The 16,836-nt window shown below is 47.0% G+C and overlaps 7 protein-coding genes across 7 annotated transcripts; 3 read left to right on the forward strand and 4 right to left on the reverse strand.

Moving 5' to 3' along the window:
* Nucleotides 1-610: 610 nt before the first annotated feature.
* FPOAC1_004648 (uncharacterized protein) lies at nucleotides 611-1,015 on the reverse strand (the record flags this gene model as incomplete). The annotated part of the gene is made up of 2 exons (XM_044849190.1): nucleotides 611-654; nucleotides 715-1,015. The coding sequence occupies 2 exons, from the start codon at nucleotides 1,013-1,015 to the stop codon at nucleotides 611-613; spliced, it is 345 nt and encodes a 114-aa protein (XP_044707900.1).
* A 1,070-nt stretch (nucleotides 1,016-2,085) lies between these two features.
* FPOAC1_004649 (uncharacterized protein) lies at nucleotides 2,086-3,547 on the reverse strand (the record flags this gene model as incomplete). Its single annotated transcript, XM_044849191.1, has 3 exons — nucleotides 2,086-2,265; nucleotides 2,884-3,063; nucleotides 3,371-3,547. The coding sequence occupies 3 exons, from the start codon at nucleotides 3,545-3,547 to the stop codon at nucleotides 2,086-2,088; spliced, it is 537 nt and encodes a 178-aa protein (XP_044707901.1).
* Nucleotides 3,548-3,632: 85 nt separating this feature from the next.
* SYB1 (SNAP receptor, synaptobrevin) lies at nucleotides 3,633-4,462 on the reverse strand (the record flags this gene model as incomplete). The annotated part of the gene is made up of 3 exons (XM_044849192.1): nucleotides 3,633-3,649; nucleotides 3,711-3,942; nucleotides 4,319-4,462. The coding sequence occupies 3 exons, from the start codon at nucleotides 4,460-4,462 to the stop codon at nucleotides 3,633-3,635; spliced, it is 393 nt and encodes a 130-aa protein (XP_044707902.1).
* Nucleotides 4,463-7,406: 2,944 nt separating this feature from the next.
* FPOAC1_004651 (uncharacterized protein) lies at nucleotides 7,407-9,904 on the forward strand (the record flags this gene model as incomplete). Its single annotated transcript, XM_044849193.1, has 6 exons — nucleotides 7,407-7,577; nucleotides 7,638-8,002; nucleotides 8,087-8,426; nucleotides 8,482-8,801; nucleotides 8,851-9,210; nucleotides 9,277-9,904. The coding sequence occupies 6 exons, from the start codon at nucleotides 7,407-7,409 to the stop codon at nucleotides 9,902-9,904; spliced, it is 2,184 nt and encodes a 727-aa protein (XP_044707903.1).
* Nucleotides 9,905-11,388: 1,484 nt separating this feature from the next.
* Nucleotides 11,389-13,350, forward strand: FPOAC1_004652 (uncharacterized protein; the record flags this gene model as incomplete). The annotated part of the gene is made up of 4 exons (XM_044849194.1): nucleotides 11,389-11,506; nucleotides 11,580-11,684; nucleotides 11,737-12,065; nucleotides 12,181-13,350. The coding sequence occupies 4 exons, from the start codon at nucleotides 11,389-11,391 to the stop codon at nucleotides 13,348-13,350; spliced, it is 1,722 nt and encodes a 573-aa protein (XP_044707904.1).
* Nucleotides 13,351-13,947: 597 nt separating this feature from the next.
* FPOAC1_004653 (uncharacterized protein) lies at nucleotides 13,948-14,871 on the reverse strand (the record flags this gene model as incomplete). Its single annotated transcript, XM_044849195.1, has 1 exon — nucleotides 13,948-14,871. The coding sequence occupies one exon, from the start codon at nucleotides 14,869-14,871 to the stop codon at nucleotides 13,948-13,950; it is 924 nt and encodes a 307-aa protein (XP_044707905.1).
* A 444-nt stretch (nucleotides 14,872-15,315) lies between these two features.
* FPOAC1_004654 (uncharacterized protein) lies at nucleotides 15,316-16,608 on the forward strand (the record flags this gene model as incomplete). Its single annotated transcript, XM_044849196.1, has 1 exon — nucleotides 15,316-16,608. The coding sequence occupies one exon, from the start codon at nucleotides 15,316-15,318 to the stop codon at nucleotides 16,606-16,608; it is 1,293 nt and encodes a 430-aa protein (XP_044707906.1).
* Nucleotides 16,609-16,836: the final 228 nt, after the last annotated feature.

The raw sequence follows: 16,836 nt of genomic DNA on the forward strand, positions 1-16,836 counted from the left end.
GTTTCAACGGCGGGAGACTTCTTTGACAGGTGATCACGTGATTTTCAGTAACGCGTCATATCAGACCCTGCTTCACTTACACTACCAGATGAGCAGACCAATTCGATTTGAGCATTCTTTCCTATCATTAATTCCTCGGGCTCTTCCAGCATGGAATTTCATTAGTGATATTTCCCACAGAATCATGTGCGTCAAAATCGTTGATTATTCCATCTGCCTGTAAATATCCTCTTCACATAAACGAACAACCGCTGCATTGTCGATCACTGCAGAACTAGGCAGGCTGACATCGGTACTGTATCTATCTACATGGCCTCCTATCTTCCGAGACTATGAGGGCACTTTGACGACCCTACGGAAATAATCAACCTCGGTAACCTGGGACCTCCCATCCTTGCACTTTGCCATATCATCTACAAGTACCTATGGAACTATAGCCACGTGTATGAGCCACGCCCCCCAGAAGATGGTTGGGTCTGCTGCATCAAGCATCGCATGGGATGCCTGCCCCTAGTTCACATCCTTTAGCGCTCGGCTGCGTGCTCTCAAAACCCATGTTGACGTCCCCCTTTGTTTGACCATCCTTGGGTCTTATTCGATAGATCCTGTCTCACTTGAACCGCTCTATGTGGTCTTTCAGGACCTGCGTGCTACCTGTTATCATATTAGTCTTCTCTGTAGTCACATCAAATTCGACACAATGATTTGACCTACGCTCCCAGAAGCTTTCTTGGCGCAGTTGAGCAGGTTCTGGCTGCGTAAGCCCGGCGATTCTCGCCTCTTGAGCTGTATGATGTTCATCTTGATTCGCTACGTTGCCGTCTACGGCTCTGCGCAGTACGCCCCTGGCTTGACGACGTCCGCTAAGGCCTCGGGCGATAAAGATGGATGTTATGATAATGAGGAACAAAGCGATTGTGCCTACTATGAGGCCGATGTCGATACTGCCCATAGGTCGTGAGCTGTGGGTCTGAACCTCTGACTGAGAAGACGCAATAGGGATTTCAGTAGTCATGATGCGTGTTCTTGGGGCATGGACGTTCTTATTTTAAGTAAGACACTTATTGCTAAAGGGAATGCTGCTCGAGTAAAGTAATAGCGAAGCAGTCAAGAGATGGATTGAAGGTTAGCAAAGTGTTTTATATGCCAAAACGGAGGTTTCCAACAGGTGAAGTAAACTGTTCATAACAGCAATCGATTTCGATGTTAATTTAACAGCAAGTAAACAGAGTATTTTCATCAACGGGCCAACAATGAATATTAGTTTGTTGCGTTGCGTGGTTCAAGCAGACGCTGTCAGCTGCTACCAAGTGACCAAAACCACAGTAAAATTGAATACCGACTGATTATATATATGTACAGTAGTTTCAGTATCCTTATCTGAATTATTCAAGCCGTGTCAGGATAAACTTGAATAACCTAAGTTTCCACGGCACTTTTCATCAAACCAAACTACCTCTACAGCGCATAGCCCAAAGGTTGCTTGACATATGACATTACCATAGGTAGTTAGTATACCTACGGATATCTAGGTACTATGGTGATCTTGTCTCATTCAAGTCGACATCTGCCTGAATTTCCGTTAGGGATACCTGCCCCAAGCGACATCTGCACAACGTCCATCGACAGCCTGTGCTTGGGCATAAGGGATGGTGACAATTGTGCGATTGGCTGGTTCCCTTCTCAAGAATGGCGCCCACAGGAAATATAGTAGTTCTTACTTTGCGAATGGCTGCTGAGTCCAGAGCAACTTCTTCCTGATACAGACTATCTGTTAAGCGTAAGTCAAGCGGAAGAGTCCTTCTCCCACTACTAAAGAGGGCCAAGGTGGCCATTCTTGGCTTATCCGACAAACAAAAACAGGCTTCCAAATACTACCTCCACTGCAGCCATAGCTCCTAACGGTTCTTTTTGAAACCTGGGTGTTTGCAGATTGCGATTTCGAAAGACGTCAGTGCTGGGTTGGTATAGGAGCTGGTATTGAAACCTCTGGCTTGTATACGAGGTTCACGTCATCCCAATCAAATCCCAAAAACAACACCTTGGTCCTGTTGACGCCAAATCACTACATTCCATATGACCTAACTAGTTTCGGCTCTTTAAGGCGCTCAAAGTCTCGCTGGTAGTCTTCGCAGCGTTGCGAAGTCGGGACTTGAGGTTAGCATCACCGAGCATAGCCCGGCGGTGGGTCTTGAAGTCCTCGAAAACGAGAGCAAGAGCCTGGAGCGGAGGTCGCATCCGTAGCAGAACAGGGCGTTTCTGTTGCTGTTGAAGGTACCATCAACCTTTTCGAAAAACCAAGTCAGATTCTCGTACTCCTCGCTGACAGTCCAGGCCAGGCTGGGGTGATCCTTCTTGATGGAAGCGAAGACGTTCTCGGCGATGTTACCCAACCATCCAGATTTGGTAATGTTCAGGGCAGCAAGCGTAGCGACAGGTCACTCCTCGCTAGCAGGCAGGACAACAGCCAAGCAGTATTCCATCGTCATGTTAGGCATCAAAGCTCTTATCCTTGAGCTGGTCGACAAAGTGGTATACGGTAGCTTCGGCATCCATATCCTGGCGGTCGCGGACAGAGCCTTCTTGAACTTGGTATCGTCTTCGATCTCACTGAGAGAAGAAACCTTGCGGACCTTGTCTCATCGGCAAGATCAGAATTCAGCAGACCGGTATCGACACCGTTGGGTTGCTGTGGCTCTTTTGAATGAAAAAGGCAAAGACTACTATGTACACAACAATACGTTTTAAACGGACGGATACAGATCTTTTGCTTCAGTCCAGTTCGCCAGAAGTATAATTTGTGTCCAAAAATACGTTTGTAACTACAGATGGTGATGGGGCATTATCAATCAGTTTGCATTATCAATCTATCTATCCACTTACTGCCGAGCAAACCCACCCCGAGATGGCGCCAACCGAGGACCCATTGCTACGGTACATCGAATCAATAGCCTCTTGGGGCCTCTTCTTCGTGTGCCCATTGCCATCTATATGTAAAGGCAGAGAGGTTCCGCCCTCGGAGCAACCGCTCTCATCTTGGTTTGACTCGTCTGATGTCAGCGGCTGCAAGTATCGTAAAACAAGCTTGTGGGTATCACAATGTTAAGTGCAAAATTGAGAAGTTATTATCATGTGATTGAACTTATGCTGGTAAGAAAACTCGTAGGCATTCCATCAGAAGGCAGAGGAGAAAACCGTTGACCTCCAACCACGCCCATAACCGACCTCATCTTGCCAATGATTCCAAGGGTTCAGCAGGCTGATTCTCGAGCCGATACGAACCGCGCAACAAGACAAAACCAGAATCTGCCGATAAGAATGCGTGGAAAGGTATACATCTCAATTAATCGGGGAACGCCTAATCTCATACATCCAGCCCTGGCCAGCGTTGCAGGAGTGATGCTGAGACTGCGTCTTCAGCAGACACCCCAAGAGCAAAGTCGCCAGCACAACATGACCGGGACCCAACGTGAACAAACTCCACCGTGCTCAAATCATATTCCATTGCAATAATGGCCAGTTGCCCAAAGAAAGTTCCATAACCCATGGTCGTAGCTTGCGATTATTCGAATTCGTCATGTCCCAAGCGTGTGCATCGTGAGGACCAAGTACCCAAAGCTTTTATTGGGCCTTTAGCGGGTAGCCACAACTGAAGAGAGTTAGCTGCATGTCCATGTATTTTTTGGGGGGGTTTTGGTAGGGTGTCGTACCAGAGGGGACAATGATAATGACCAGCAGAATAATGATACCAATAATCAGGCACATGCGCATCTTCATGTCCTTCCACCACATCTGCTTTCGGACCCTGTTGGCTCCTCGGCGGAAACCTTGTGCTGAAACAGCCAAGTTGTCGGTCTTATCCTGAAGAGCGTCGAGTCGCTCACCACGTTGAGATACCTTGTTGATATTGTCACGCATCACACCCACGGTGTCGTCGATTTGCTGGTGATGATGTCAGTAAATGTCCATTTTGTCAAGCATCGTGAAGTCTGGTTTTCTATGGCGCATGGGGTTGGGAGGCATTTTGGCATGGAGAGCTAAATGACGCTTGACCTAGAATGACAGAAGCTGACAGAATGAGGATAAGCAGAATAAGCAGCGCTCAGCCCGTTTGCCTACAAAATGATCATACAATACTGTTTGCCAGATTGCAAAAAGTATTGGATGTTTTTTTTTTGTTTTTGGAGCCAAGGATTGATACTCGTCACTCAAGAATAACCATCTCGTGTTTTGTTCACGGGTTTCGGAAGGAGACGTCATCAGTCACCAATAGCCTTTGCCGCCAGGTGTCGCAACCCAAACCCGCCCGAAAAAGCACCAGCGCATCAATTAAATCATTAGGAAAACAACTTACAGCTTGCAGTGCCTGCGTCCTAGCATTGCCGCCAGCACCCTGCTGCTGCTGGGCTCCAGCCTGGCCACTGGGGATATAGGGGTCGTAGGGGGCTTCCTGCTCAGGCATTTTGAATGTGTTTTGTGAAGCTGTCGAAGCGCTAGAAAATAGCAGTGGGTATCAATCGAAGAAGCGCGAAAAATGGACGATGGACGAGAAGAGGTTTCGAAATCAAGAAGTTGTTGTCGTTTCGTGCCGTGTTGTTGTGATATTGTATGCGAAAGAAGGAGGTTGGCGTAGCGAGAGGTTGGAAGAGGGAAGTTGATTATGAGACGTTGCGCTGGTTCAGGCGAAACGAGTAGTGACGGGAGTGAGTGACCAGGTTGCACGGAGACTGGTGGACTGGTGAAGACCTAGGTACCTAGGGACCCTACTGGGAAGGGCGGAGCTGGTCGGGGCTTGGTTTGGGGCGCTGCTGGGTGACGAGGCCCCCGAGAGGACCGGGCTTCAGAAGTACTGAGCCTGAAATGGCTCCATCAGTGATGTCGGATAGCCGGGCAAGTACCTCTACTTTGAGGGAGGGGTTTAAAGTCTCTGAATTACGGGAAATCGTCTGCTCTATGGTTTTGGCTGCCGCTAGTTAGCTCATGTGTAATTGTGGTGTTTGACAGTGATTGACAATCTATTTTTGGCATCTGCGAAACTTCAACACTTTGTCTTCAAGGTTGTGGATGTCATCTGGGGTTTCCGATTAATCTAAGTTGTTTCCACCGCATATCTCGGATACTGCAGCTCCTTAACTGCCAAGCTCATGGAAGCTGGGGAGTAAGCGGATATACATTGGCTCTAACTATCCAGAGGTCCCTGAGTATCAGTACCTAACAAGGCTGATCACGAGTTGGACGATATTCTCATGTGATGGTTTCTTTTAGCCAGCGACGGAGGGGTGTCGTATTCGTGTTAGATCACCAGCCACAGATAACAACACAACGCCGCCACGATCATGCAAACCATAAGTACGTACCTTAACTTTAATGGGTCAGTATCGTCATCAAACATTAAGCTTGTCCTGAAACAATTCAGTACATCCAGACACGTGGATAAGACGATTTATATCGGAAATGCTTCAAAAACCCTTCTAATTATTAATGCTAGATAGGGCTAGTGGGTAGCAGAAAAAAATGACCTCCTACGTCTTTTAGCTGACAAAAATACATAGTCTAAGAGCTATATAGTCTAAGAAGCATAAAGTGGCCCACTAATTCCGTCTCTTATGCTTCCAGCGGCCAATTTTTCTAATACCCTGAGGGGCCCCAATCCTGAAGTAGCCTATCAAACCTTGTCGTTATGTATCAGTGTTTCGCAACCAGCATGAAACGACTCGTATAATCTCTATTCAGAACGTACTATGGTATAGTAATATATCCTAAAGTACCTGTTATAGGAGCATAGAAATTGCAGGAATTCCGATTGTTTGACAATAAGGGCAGATATGTCTTTGAGGCGCGAGTAAAATTGTGTAAAACGACACCCAGCAACAACAACTACTACCCTATGCATCTCGCAACATCCTTCGATTATCTGTCATTCCGTAAAGCAATCACATAATAGTAAAAGTATATACATGATACACGTACACCAATGCTCGAATGATCTCACGTACTAAACCCATCCTAGACCAACTTGCAAAGCGACAGGGACTTCAATAAAGCCAAGGGAAAAGATCACTTCAAAGGCTCTTTGTTCCCAATAAGTGTTTCAAAGGCGTCAATAAGAAGCCACATTCAACAAGCTTAAGAGGCTGACACCCTGGTATTGAGTGCCCAGATTTTGCTAAGCTCAAAGATTAGGATTTAGATGTAGGATGAATTCATGACTTTTCTCGAACTTTGAGGAGTTTTCGAGGCTGCTGTCAATGTAAAGGGTTCTGAACAAAAGGTTGGCAACCGCCGATTTACGCTGGGTTGTTCAGCTTCTGAGAGTCATATTCGGACAGGGTCGAGTATTCCGGACAAGGGTTCTGTTGATCATTCTTCGTGGCCAATGAATGAAAATCTGCAGTTGTAAACCAGAGTCGTGAAGATCTCGATCGTCAACAGCCGACCGATGTGCAGCTAGGTACTCTCTACAAACGTTCTGCTGCGGGCAAACTGTATAGCAAGATCAAAGCCTTAGATGATGGTATGCCAGTGTCCCATCGGCGAAAACGCGATGCCTGTAGTCTGTCCTTGACTTTTCATGATAAATATTTGTGCATGTCTGTTACAGTATAGTCAAGACAAGCGGGTTATAAATGGGAAGTCGAATTATACTTAACATCAAACGCTCTTTTAGTGCAAAGAAGTTCGCAACAGTGAGACATGCGTTTAGTGCGTCCCGATAGTGCGTGCTGTCGGGATCGCTTTCGAAACGTTGAACAAGCTTCGTTAGCATGTAATATGTTTGCAAAGCAAATCCATAGCTCTAGAGAGCATGTGTACTGATTGCAAGGGTTGAGAGGATGGCCTTGTCTCTATGTATTTAACTCGTGCGGAGCAACATATGGATCAGAACGATACTCTACCGGATTAGTTTGATTAAACCCCAAACAAAAATTTCTAACGTAGTAGTATAAGGCTGTTGTGACACTAAAATAGCAGTCATTCTGTTGTCATCATGACGGAAAGGCGTCTGGGAGAACAACCCAGTGATAGAAGAATGGTCCCTTTTAAACATGCCTGGAATCAAGAAATGATCGAAATATCGATATCGATTCGATTTACAAGGATAATTGACCAATCATACAGCCTGGGGGATGCTCCGAGTCTGATGGTCCAACTGTGCACCCGATATGCATGTTGTGGATAACCTACCTCACAGTAGTTTTAATAAACACATGCCCTTGGACCCTTGAAAGGTTCACGTGAATTGTTTAAAATCAATGGGGAATTAGATACATGCCATACAACACGGGAATACGATCCTTTCTTTTGCTCGTCATTCATTCCTAAAGTCCCTCGGCCAATGTCATCAGCAAACTAGGTTTCTTCTCGACAAGCTAACCCCTGCCGTCACCAGAAGTCAGAGTCCAGCAATGTCAAAAAGATATCGTCAATTGCTCCCTATCCCTCAGTCTGAAAGTTCCTCTAATTCTCAACCCTCTGGTTCCTCTACAACCCCTCAGTCACCTAGCGAAGAGCCCCTCAAACGACAGCGAATCAACACACAATTAGCATGTAATCAGTGCCGCAAGAGGAAGATTCGCGTCAGTCTCTTTATTACCCACACCCTATCTTACTTCTGTTGACTTGAGTCGTCTGAGTAGTGCAATGGCAAAAAGCCGATCTGCGAGGCCTGTCATCGCCGCGGTGAGAAAGAGCCATGCGTCTACGCTGAAGCTAAGAGTGTACCAAAGACAAGCAAGGAAACCGAGCAAATACTGGAATTATTTGACATGATAAAGACAGGACCCGAAGTCCAAGCTATTGATATCCTACGAACCTTGCGAGGCCACGCCGACCTTGATGCGGCCTTTTCGATAATCCAGTCACGTATAGCACAGCCTGTTCGCGGCCAAAAGCGCGGCACTGCTCTTGAACAGACCCGATATCTAGGTCTCGAGTCTGAACTCATGGCAAGACATTCTCTTGCGTTTCCAACACTCCAGTCTCATGAGTCCAGCATTCTAAAGTTAGTGGGTTGTTAAAAGGCGAACCTTACAATATTGTTTGGTTGCATACGTTCTCTTCTCCAAACGGCACTGACCATAATTAGGAAACTCATCAGTACCGGCCAAGAAGCAACGCCAAACGATGATAACGACGCTCAAATGTCGAATAACGAACCCAACCCATTCCCGGCGCATAACCCTACACACGCCCAGGTGCCTACCCTGGCTCTCTGCGACGATCGGCTAAAGAAACTCAACATTGGTTTTTGGACATCTGTACCTATTCCTTCCAGCTTGGCTGCCAAAGTCGTTTCACTGTACCTGGAGACAGATCACCCTCTTCTGGGCCCCTTTGACCCGGACATGTTTTTGGCTGATCTTGTTGAATGCAAAACTAATTACTGCAGTGGTATGTTAGTCAGTGCAATCATGTACTGGGGCTGTGTAGGTGACTGATTCCAGAATTGGTATTTGAGCCTGGCCGCTAAGATGATGATAGCAAATGTACAGCGGTATCGACTCTGCTGTTGGGAAATATATACCCGAATTTTGCGAAGAGACTGAAAAGCGGTGGTCCTCGGAAAAGACGACGGACTCGCTGTTGACACTTGCTGCGATAGAGCTGCTCGGTCTGGGGTACCTAGGCAACGGAAAGGATCATTACGTCTTGACATATGTATCAGAGGTCAATTCTATGGGTAGGCGGATGGGCCTTTTTGGTGTCGACTCGAATGTTGCGATTGCAAAGGCAAAGCAGGTCAGTCCTGATATGCAAAGCGCAACATCCTATGCTGCCTGGGGCACTTTCAACTGGATAGTGTAAGTTGGTACGGCAGATCAGTGAATGGCGAAACTGACACACACACAGACTCATGGCGTTGTTTTATCAGCAGCCGGGACTTTCATATCCTGAATATCCGCCTGCTATGCCAATACCGGGACATACATGGCATCATTCACCCGAGGGTACCCCGCAGTCTGTACGGCAAACGTTGCAGGAAACTTACATGGGAGACACATTTCCAGTTCTCTGTCGATTCTGGCGAATAATGCACGGGGTAACCCTGAAGTACTACCGTGACCAGCCCCATCCGCGCGAGAGTCTCAGCAGTCATATTACACTCGCATTTGCCGAATACAAGTATCGAGAGCTGATAGCCTGGGCAGAGACGCTGCCACCATCCATGGTGCGTTCCGAGCAGAGTCCGCATCATGTCTTGGTCTTTCAGTACGTTTGAACCTAGTTGATGAATCTACAATAGAACTTGATGTGTGGTGACTAACTTGACGGCAGTATTTGGCTTCACGCGGGCATTCTCAGCATTTTACGGCCTTTTACCGTTCGAGCAAGGGGTTCCCACAAACCATTACGACTGAAGACATTTCCTTGCAGGCGAAGCTCACCGGATGCTGCTTACAGGGCATCAGTGAATCAATTGAAACGCCTAGTGGTGGTATATCGTGAGAAGTGCCCATGCTCGTCTTACACGATGTTATGGCATAGTGCTCTAATCCACGTTGCGAACGCCATCCTAGGTGACACAAGGGACCCCGCCTGGCGCTTCTATTTGTTCTTCTGCGTCCAGTCCTACGGCAACCTACGGGGATCTTTTCGTTTTGCCGAAACCATTGGCCGAAGCATACTCTCCATGACGCTTCAGCAAGGCGACATATCAGCAGAAGAGGCACGAAAATTGATGGAGCAGTTTGAAGAGAATCGGCTGAGCAGTCCTTCGGATGATATACGAGCTACATTTATGGCTGATTTGAATCTCGCCATGACTGACCCCGAAGGGGCGTCTGTGGAAAGTTTATCCGACAAGTTTGAGGATATTGCACTTTTCCGAGAGTTTACGAATGCAGGGGGATCGAGTGCGGACGAACCTATGGAGTCGGACGACAATGCATGGGATACGTTATGAGACGTATTTATTTATGAAATGGCGAATGAATAGTGTGTTTGAGTTGGTACGGCGAAACTTACCGTATTGACTACTATTATCAAGATGACTAGAGTTTGGAGTGATTCTCCTGTATCTCGAGTCGTTATAGGGTGCTTGGTGATGTGCATGAAGCAGTCATAGACATATTATATCAACGCATGTTTGGACATAAAAATTGATTGAAGCTCAAATCAACAACGACGTCATTGACAACTACCCAGGCCCAAGCTCAGGTCATTAATGGCTTGGCATGTGGATATAAGGATTTCGCCGAGAAACTGGGCGCTGGGGTCTCTTTGCAACGATTGGTCATGATATCAAGACAAATGTTATGGATGTTTGTATGGACTGATAGATGACAATTAAGCAGAGCGTCTCTGTTTATTCACAGCATCAATTATCGACGCTGCCGAGTTTCCGAGACAGTCTGATGTTCGTAATAATGGATACCCATCATTACATGCCATTCAGGTACGAGTTAAGCTTATCCTGTCTCGGTTTGGTACTTCCCTTTCCTTTCCAAGAACTACCTAATACCATTACCAGGAGGCTACCAGGTTCGTTGTTTGGCCCGTCCATCGTATTAGGAAATCCCCACAGAAGGTCAATTGAGTTCATCCCCAGGAATTGAGGGGAAACATACCCGCTATCCATGTACATAAGCATCACATCACGATGTAATGTTTCCGCATCCAAACTGTCTCAAGTTATCTGCTATACTGAAGCTGCATTCATCAGGTGATACCTATAGTCAAATTGAAACAAGACATCCAACCCACTTGTTAGAAGACAATTGCAGCGTCTGAATAGATGGTAGTACTGGAACCGAAAAGAGCTTCGTGTGGGACTTTGTACATGACTACAGCTGAGACTGGACGATCGATCTCGAGTAATAGGTACCTGTGCTGTACGTAAGCTGCAATCCATCCAAGGTAGGTGTGTGTTGCTACACGAACGAGCCATTTACTGTCACTACCTAGGTACCTATGAAGCAATGCAGTACGCTCTTTTACAAGCTTGTGTCTGACCTTTTTCTCATTTCAACGTCTTCATCTTGACCTAATGATTGATTGGTCTTCTTCCCTTGAATCACCCGACCTCCAACTTTTCCTTGTTAGAGTTCTATCCATCAAAATAGGTACCTCCCTCTCTAAAGTAAGCATAGATAATGGCTATACCTAGTGTACGGATACTCTGAAGGATGCACCTAAACTCGATTTAGCTCTTCCCGCCTCCCTCAATCTGACCCCTCAGCCCCTGTTCCTTCCCTTCTTGGATACTAGACTTACCTGCCTTTTCCTACCTACTCAATTTAACCTCTGCTCACGCCGGCCTCTCCACTTCTCGCCGTCATCCTTCGTCTTGTCCTGTCCCGTTTTCTTTTTTTGCCGTTTGTCGTAAATCTCATTTTCTCATGAAGTTTGACACGCATTTCAGTCGTCGTTTCTGATCTCATCGTCGACATGCGTTTTACCTCAAGATCACATGGGACGAAGCCCGGCGCAAACAGCGTCATAGCTGTCCTGCTGCTGGCGCTGAACCCTTTCACCATGGCCTACAAATTAGACCCTAATTCGACCAGTAAGTTCTGCCGTGAAACAATCCACAGACTGCTGTTCCTCGGTATATATTCTAATACTAATATTCGAAACAGCCTCAGTCAAATCCATCTCCAAATCAATCGCCAAGGACATGGTTGCTATGTACCATGGGCATGAACCTGGCGGAACGCCCGGTTTACTACCTGAACCTTATTACTGTATGAAATACACAAGTCTACCTCATTCACATATGCTAATCTGATTCCCAAGGGTGGTATGCCGGAGCCTTTATGGGAACACTTGTTGACTATTGGGCATACACTGGTGATGATCAATATGTCAATCTCACTAAGCAGGCACTCTTATTCCAGGTCGGTGACCATGATGATTACATGCCTATAAACCAGACAAGAACCGAAGGAAATGACGACCAGGGCTTCTGGGCACTCACCGTAATGTCTGCTGCCGAGTATAACTTCCCTCATCCCGAACCTGATGAGCCACAATGGCTTGGACTTGCCCAAGCTGTTTTCAACACCCAAGCTGCTCGTTGGGACACAGAGCACTGTAATGGCGGGTTGAAATGGCAGATATTTGAGGTTAGTCGCTCGCATTCAGTGTTTCAATTCTCTTTTGTCACTTGCTGTTTAGCTCCCATCATCAGGCGCTCACATCAATCGAAACGTGCACACAAAGGCTAACAGACGGTAACAGTGGAATAAAGGTTACGATTACAAAAACTCGATTTCCCAGGCTTGCTTCTTCGCCTTGGGCGCGCGTCTGGCTCTTTTCACTGGCAACAACAGCTATGCCGATTGGGCCGACAAAACCTGGGACTGGATGATCGGGACCGAATTTATTGATCCAAAGACTTGGTATGTTTATGATGGTGCCCACATCTACAACAACTGTACCAAATTAGTACCTTACCAGTTTTCCTACAACGCGGGCGGCATGATTCTTGGTGCTGCTGCCATGTACAATCATACAGAAAATCAGGTCTGGAAAGATCGTCTGGACAACCTCCTTGAAGGTGTCAAGGTTTTCTTCACGGGGCCCCAGAAGAACATCATGACAGAAGTCGCATGTGAGTCTGTAAAGCTCTGCAATCTGGACCAGAAGTCATTCAAGGCATATCTAAGCCGCTGGCTGGCCGTTACTACTCAATGGGCACCTTACACTCACGACTTTATCATGCCACTTTTACGCGCCTCGGCCGTCGCAGCCAACGATGTATGCACCGGAGGTGAGAACGGACGGATGTGTGGTCTTTACTGGACCAAGGACAAGTTTGAAGGTGATGTTACAGTGGGCCAGCAGATGGCGGCATTAGAAGTCACACTTGCTTGCATGATTCAAGACCGACCTGCTCCATTGACGAAGAACACTGGAGGAACAAGCAAGCCTAATCCTGGTGGCGGTTCCGCAGATATTGGACGAACAGTTCCAGATTTGTCGTACGACCCTCTTCCTGCAGGCGATAAAGCCGGAGCTGCTATCCTTACCGCTTTGGTTATCACTGGCCTCATTGCCCTCATGCTATGGATATTCTTGGATGAGACTTCGGACAGGGGCCCAATCGATCAGGTCCGGAACTTTGGATCATCAGCTACAGCAGAATTGGGCGCTAAGAAACACAAAGGTATCGACGAGAAGAATACAGCAGTATTCCAAAATAATGACAGTTCCCAAGAGAGCAGCTTTAGGCGCGCTGCCGATGATATAACGTATGGAGGTGCCCCTAACGGTCAAGGCTATGCGCACCGTCGAGTATCTAGCATGCCGTTGGGTTGGCCACAGCACGCAGCGAGAGCAAGTGCCACATACGATTCTGACAGGATTTATCCCCTTTCGGCTTCAGATGTTCAGGTTCGAGGACAATGAACAGGAGCACTGATACAACTTCCTGATGAAACCGGCTGGAGAGACTTACAAACGCTTGGAGATGTCGGACCAGTTCCTTGTGAGACTGTCGGGGTAGCAAGTTCATTACTCGGCATTGGATGAGCAGCGGTAACAGGAGTATTTGAGATTTATAACTTCAGTACAGAGACACCGTCAATCAAGATCACGGCGGACGTATTCTGCGTTATGAGGCGTTATGGCGATAGTGGCGCATCTTGGATGACAGCCCGCGGTTGGGTTTTAGGAATTGTATATACAAGCTGGACTAGAGACCTTCATTTAAAGATGGTTTCTGTGTACAAGGGCAGAGCGGCGTCATGCAAACTCACAATACGAAGCGCTAATCTTCGCCATATCTACCTTCCCTGGCTACCTCTGAATTACCTCTCTAACTGGATATGGCTTAAGAAGATAGATAAAAGAAAACAGCATGAGGATTCAATTCAGGTAGAGAAGTCAGCTAGGTTTTATAGCCATAGCTGACCTTCTAGAAGCTTCTCTAAACTAGGCAGCTGCCTGTATCACCGGCAGCTTGCCTTCAACAAACACAAACAGTGTCTAGGCATCCGTTCTGCCTCACAATATGTGGTAAGTCTCGTCGATGGCCACTTTCTCTCTGTGCAAAAACTCATCAAATGTGCTTAAGGGGATGCCCCATTCTTCAGTAGCTTCTTTTGTCGCTAGTTTGGCCATATCTCGCATGCAAAGTTGGCCAGATATAAACGGATTGGTCGGTTTCTGCTCTTCAATCTTCTCATCCGAAAGGTATTCGGCTTTGAGTTCCTTGCCAACCGCGCCAGAGAGATTGCCCAGGATGGTCTCTGCGTCAAGCCAGTCATCAGCATATGTGATCTCCTTTTCGTGGAATCGCTCTGGGTTCAAAAATGCTTCGCCGCCGAACCTCCCGATAGTTACAGTATCAGTCAAGGGTATGATAGTCGTAGGTTTGAGGGCGGTTATCCAAACCCCCTTTTCGATAAGGTCAGGATACATTCTGACGAATGGTTCAACAAAGTTGGCCATGAAGAATCCAGGGCGCAGAATAGTCCAGTAATGGAAGTCTGCGCTTCGAGTTTGCTGCTCGATGGCATTTTTGTTGCGCATGACTATGTCCGCGAAACCTCCTCTTTCCAGGACTGTCAAACTGTCTGGGTTATCGGCGCTGAACCCACTTGAGTAAATGGCATGATTGACACCAGCTGCTTTGGCAGCGAGGAAAATGTTGGTGGCCCATCGCCTTTCTGCAGTGAGATCGGTGAAATCAGGCATGAGGACTAGGAAGATAGAGGTGCAGCCTTTCATGGCCTCTTCCAGTGCTGCCTTGTTGTCATAATCACCCGATGTAATTTTGACACCGATGGTTTTGAGCTCTTCAGCCTTTGCTGAGGTTGGGTTACGAGCGAGAGCGTGTACAGAAACGCTTTTGGACCGAAGATACCGGGCGACTGCACCTCCCTGGCAGCCTGTAGCTCCACTAACGAATACCGTAGGTGTGTACATTTTGAAGATGAATGTGATTCGTGTATATATTGTTTGTCTTTTCCAGCAATGTGTTGTGAGTGATTGTGTTAGTAAAAGGAATTTGATACTGATCTATTTTGAAGTGACTTTTGAATCATTATATATATGCCCAATCATCAAATAAAGGATGAATTCATCCCCCTTTTGCGGAATACTCAACTCCGTCGCCGGAGATCCGCTATCATCGTCCGTAAAACACCCGACTCCGACTGTCGTGAGCCGGGCGGAGTTCCGCCGAGCCCCATTTTTTCCGGCGCATCTTACATCGCCCTAAGTGAGTGGTTGGACTGCCCTAAGTGAGTGGTTGGACTCAGGCTCTCCCTTCTTTATCCAACTACTATGATCATATCACATCATTATTCCTAATCTTTACTACCCCGTTTTCCGCAATTTAACTCAACGAGGCAGGGAAACGTGACTGGTATGTCTCTTACCGCACGAGAACGCCGCAATCCGCCAACTCGGCGGAAATCCTGCGCCGCCTGTACCAAAGCCAAGCGGCGTTGTGACTTTGCCATGCCAGCATGTCTTCGGTGCTCACAAAGACACATTCACTGCCAGTACCCGAGTCGAGTGTTGAGAGAGCAGCCAGCGTCCTCATCAGAAGCATCGGTGGCGGCCGTATCTCCTGACTGCCTTACCACGGACGATTCGTCTCCTCAAATAGTAGAGAGTCTATCAAGCGATGCACCAATTATCGAGGATTTTAATGCACTTATTTCAGGACTCGACGCGTGTTCTGGCGAGCCCGGAGTATTGGAGTTTCCATTGGAGGACAATACATTGAAATTTGTTGAACAGCCGTGGACATTAACTGCACCTTCGACAAAAGACTTTTCGCATGTTCCAGAGCGCATTTTGAACCGTCTCCAATGGGCTGTCGATGAAATAAAGCGAGCTCCCGAGAAGATGGTTCTTGAAAACCAAACTCCTTGGTCCCATCCACTCCTTTACAAAGATGGAATGCCTAGATCATTACAGGGTAATAGATCAGAGCTCTTGTATATGCTATTCACTCTTGCTAATTGCCGCCTAGATGCTCATTCTTCTTGTGCTCTGTACATGGCCAAGAATCGCGTGAATTCTCCGATCATATTTCGTAGTATAGAGTCTCGCGTCAACGACCTCCTTGCAACTCCGGCGCCAATAACGCCATCGGAGTGTCTGGCACACACGCAAGCTCTTATTCTGTACCAGATTATTCGGCTATATGATGGTGATATTGGGGCTCGCGCATCAGCAGAGCTTATTATCCCAGCTATAGAAGCCTCTGCGATATCGCTATTCTCTTATGCACAATTCGACATAGACGCAACGGTCATAACGCTTCCTACATATCCAGTAGCGCCGACGAAGGCATTTTGGCAAGACTGGATTCTACAGGAGTCTCTGCGCCGCACACTGCTTTTTTCTTTCTATTTTGTTCAGGCATATCGCATTATGGCTGGCTGTAAAATACTGCAGTGCGATGGTAGGCTCGGCTTGTGTCACGCTTGGACGTTGTCGGCCCATTTGTGGAATGCGACGACGCCATTAAGTTTTGCCGAAGCCTGGAGGGACAAAAATCATTATGTTGTGACGAATGCTATCTTCTCAGAAGTCCTGGCTGAAGCGCAAGCGGATGATATTGATGTCTTTGGCAAGATTATGATATCGAGCCTTTTGGGACAGGATGAGGCCGAAGGATGGTTTGCGAGTAGAGGAGGAAAGTTGTAGACATAATGAAATTTGCAGCAAGTATATCTTGAATTCGAATTGTAAAATCAAGGTGATTCAACCGTTTTTAACAACTCAAAACTAAGTACCTGCTTTTACCACTACTTGATCAACGGAGAGAATGTGTCGTAGGTCTATTCAACTATCAAACACAAGCGATAACACTCACTCTTCGTCGCTTGCAATCCGCACCACTTGAGTTAAGTTACAGCTAAGATTCTTAAGCAA

Source organism: Fusarium poae, chromosome 2 (genome assembly GCF_019609905.1).
Source record: "Fusarium poae strain DAOMC 252244 chromosome 2, whole genome shotgun sequence".
Classification (NCBI taxonomy): domain Eukaryota; kingdom Fungi; phylum Ascomycota; class Sordariomycetes; order Hypocreales; family Nectriaceae; genus Fusarium; species Fusarium poae.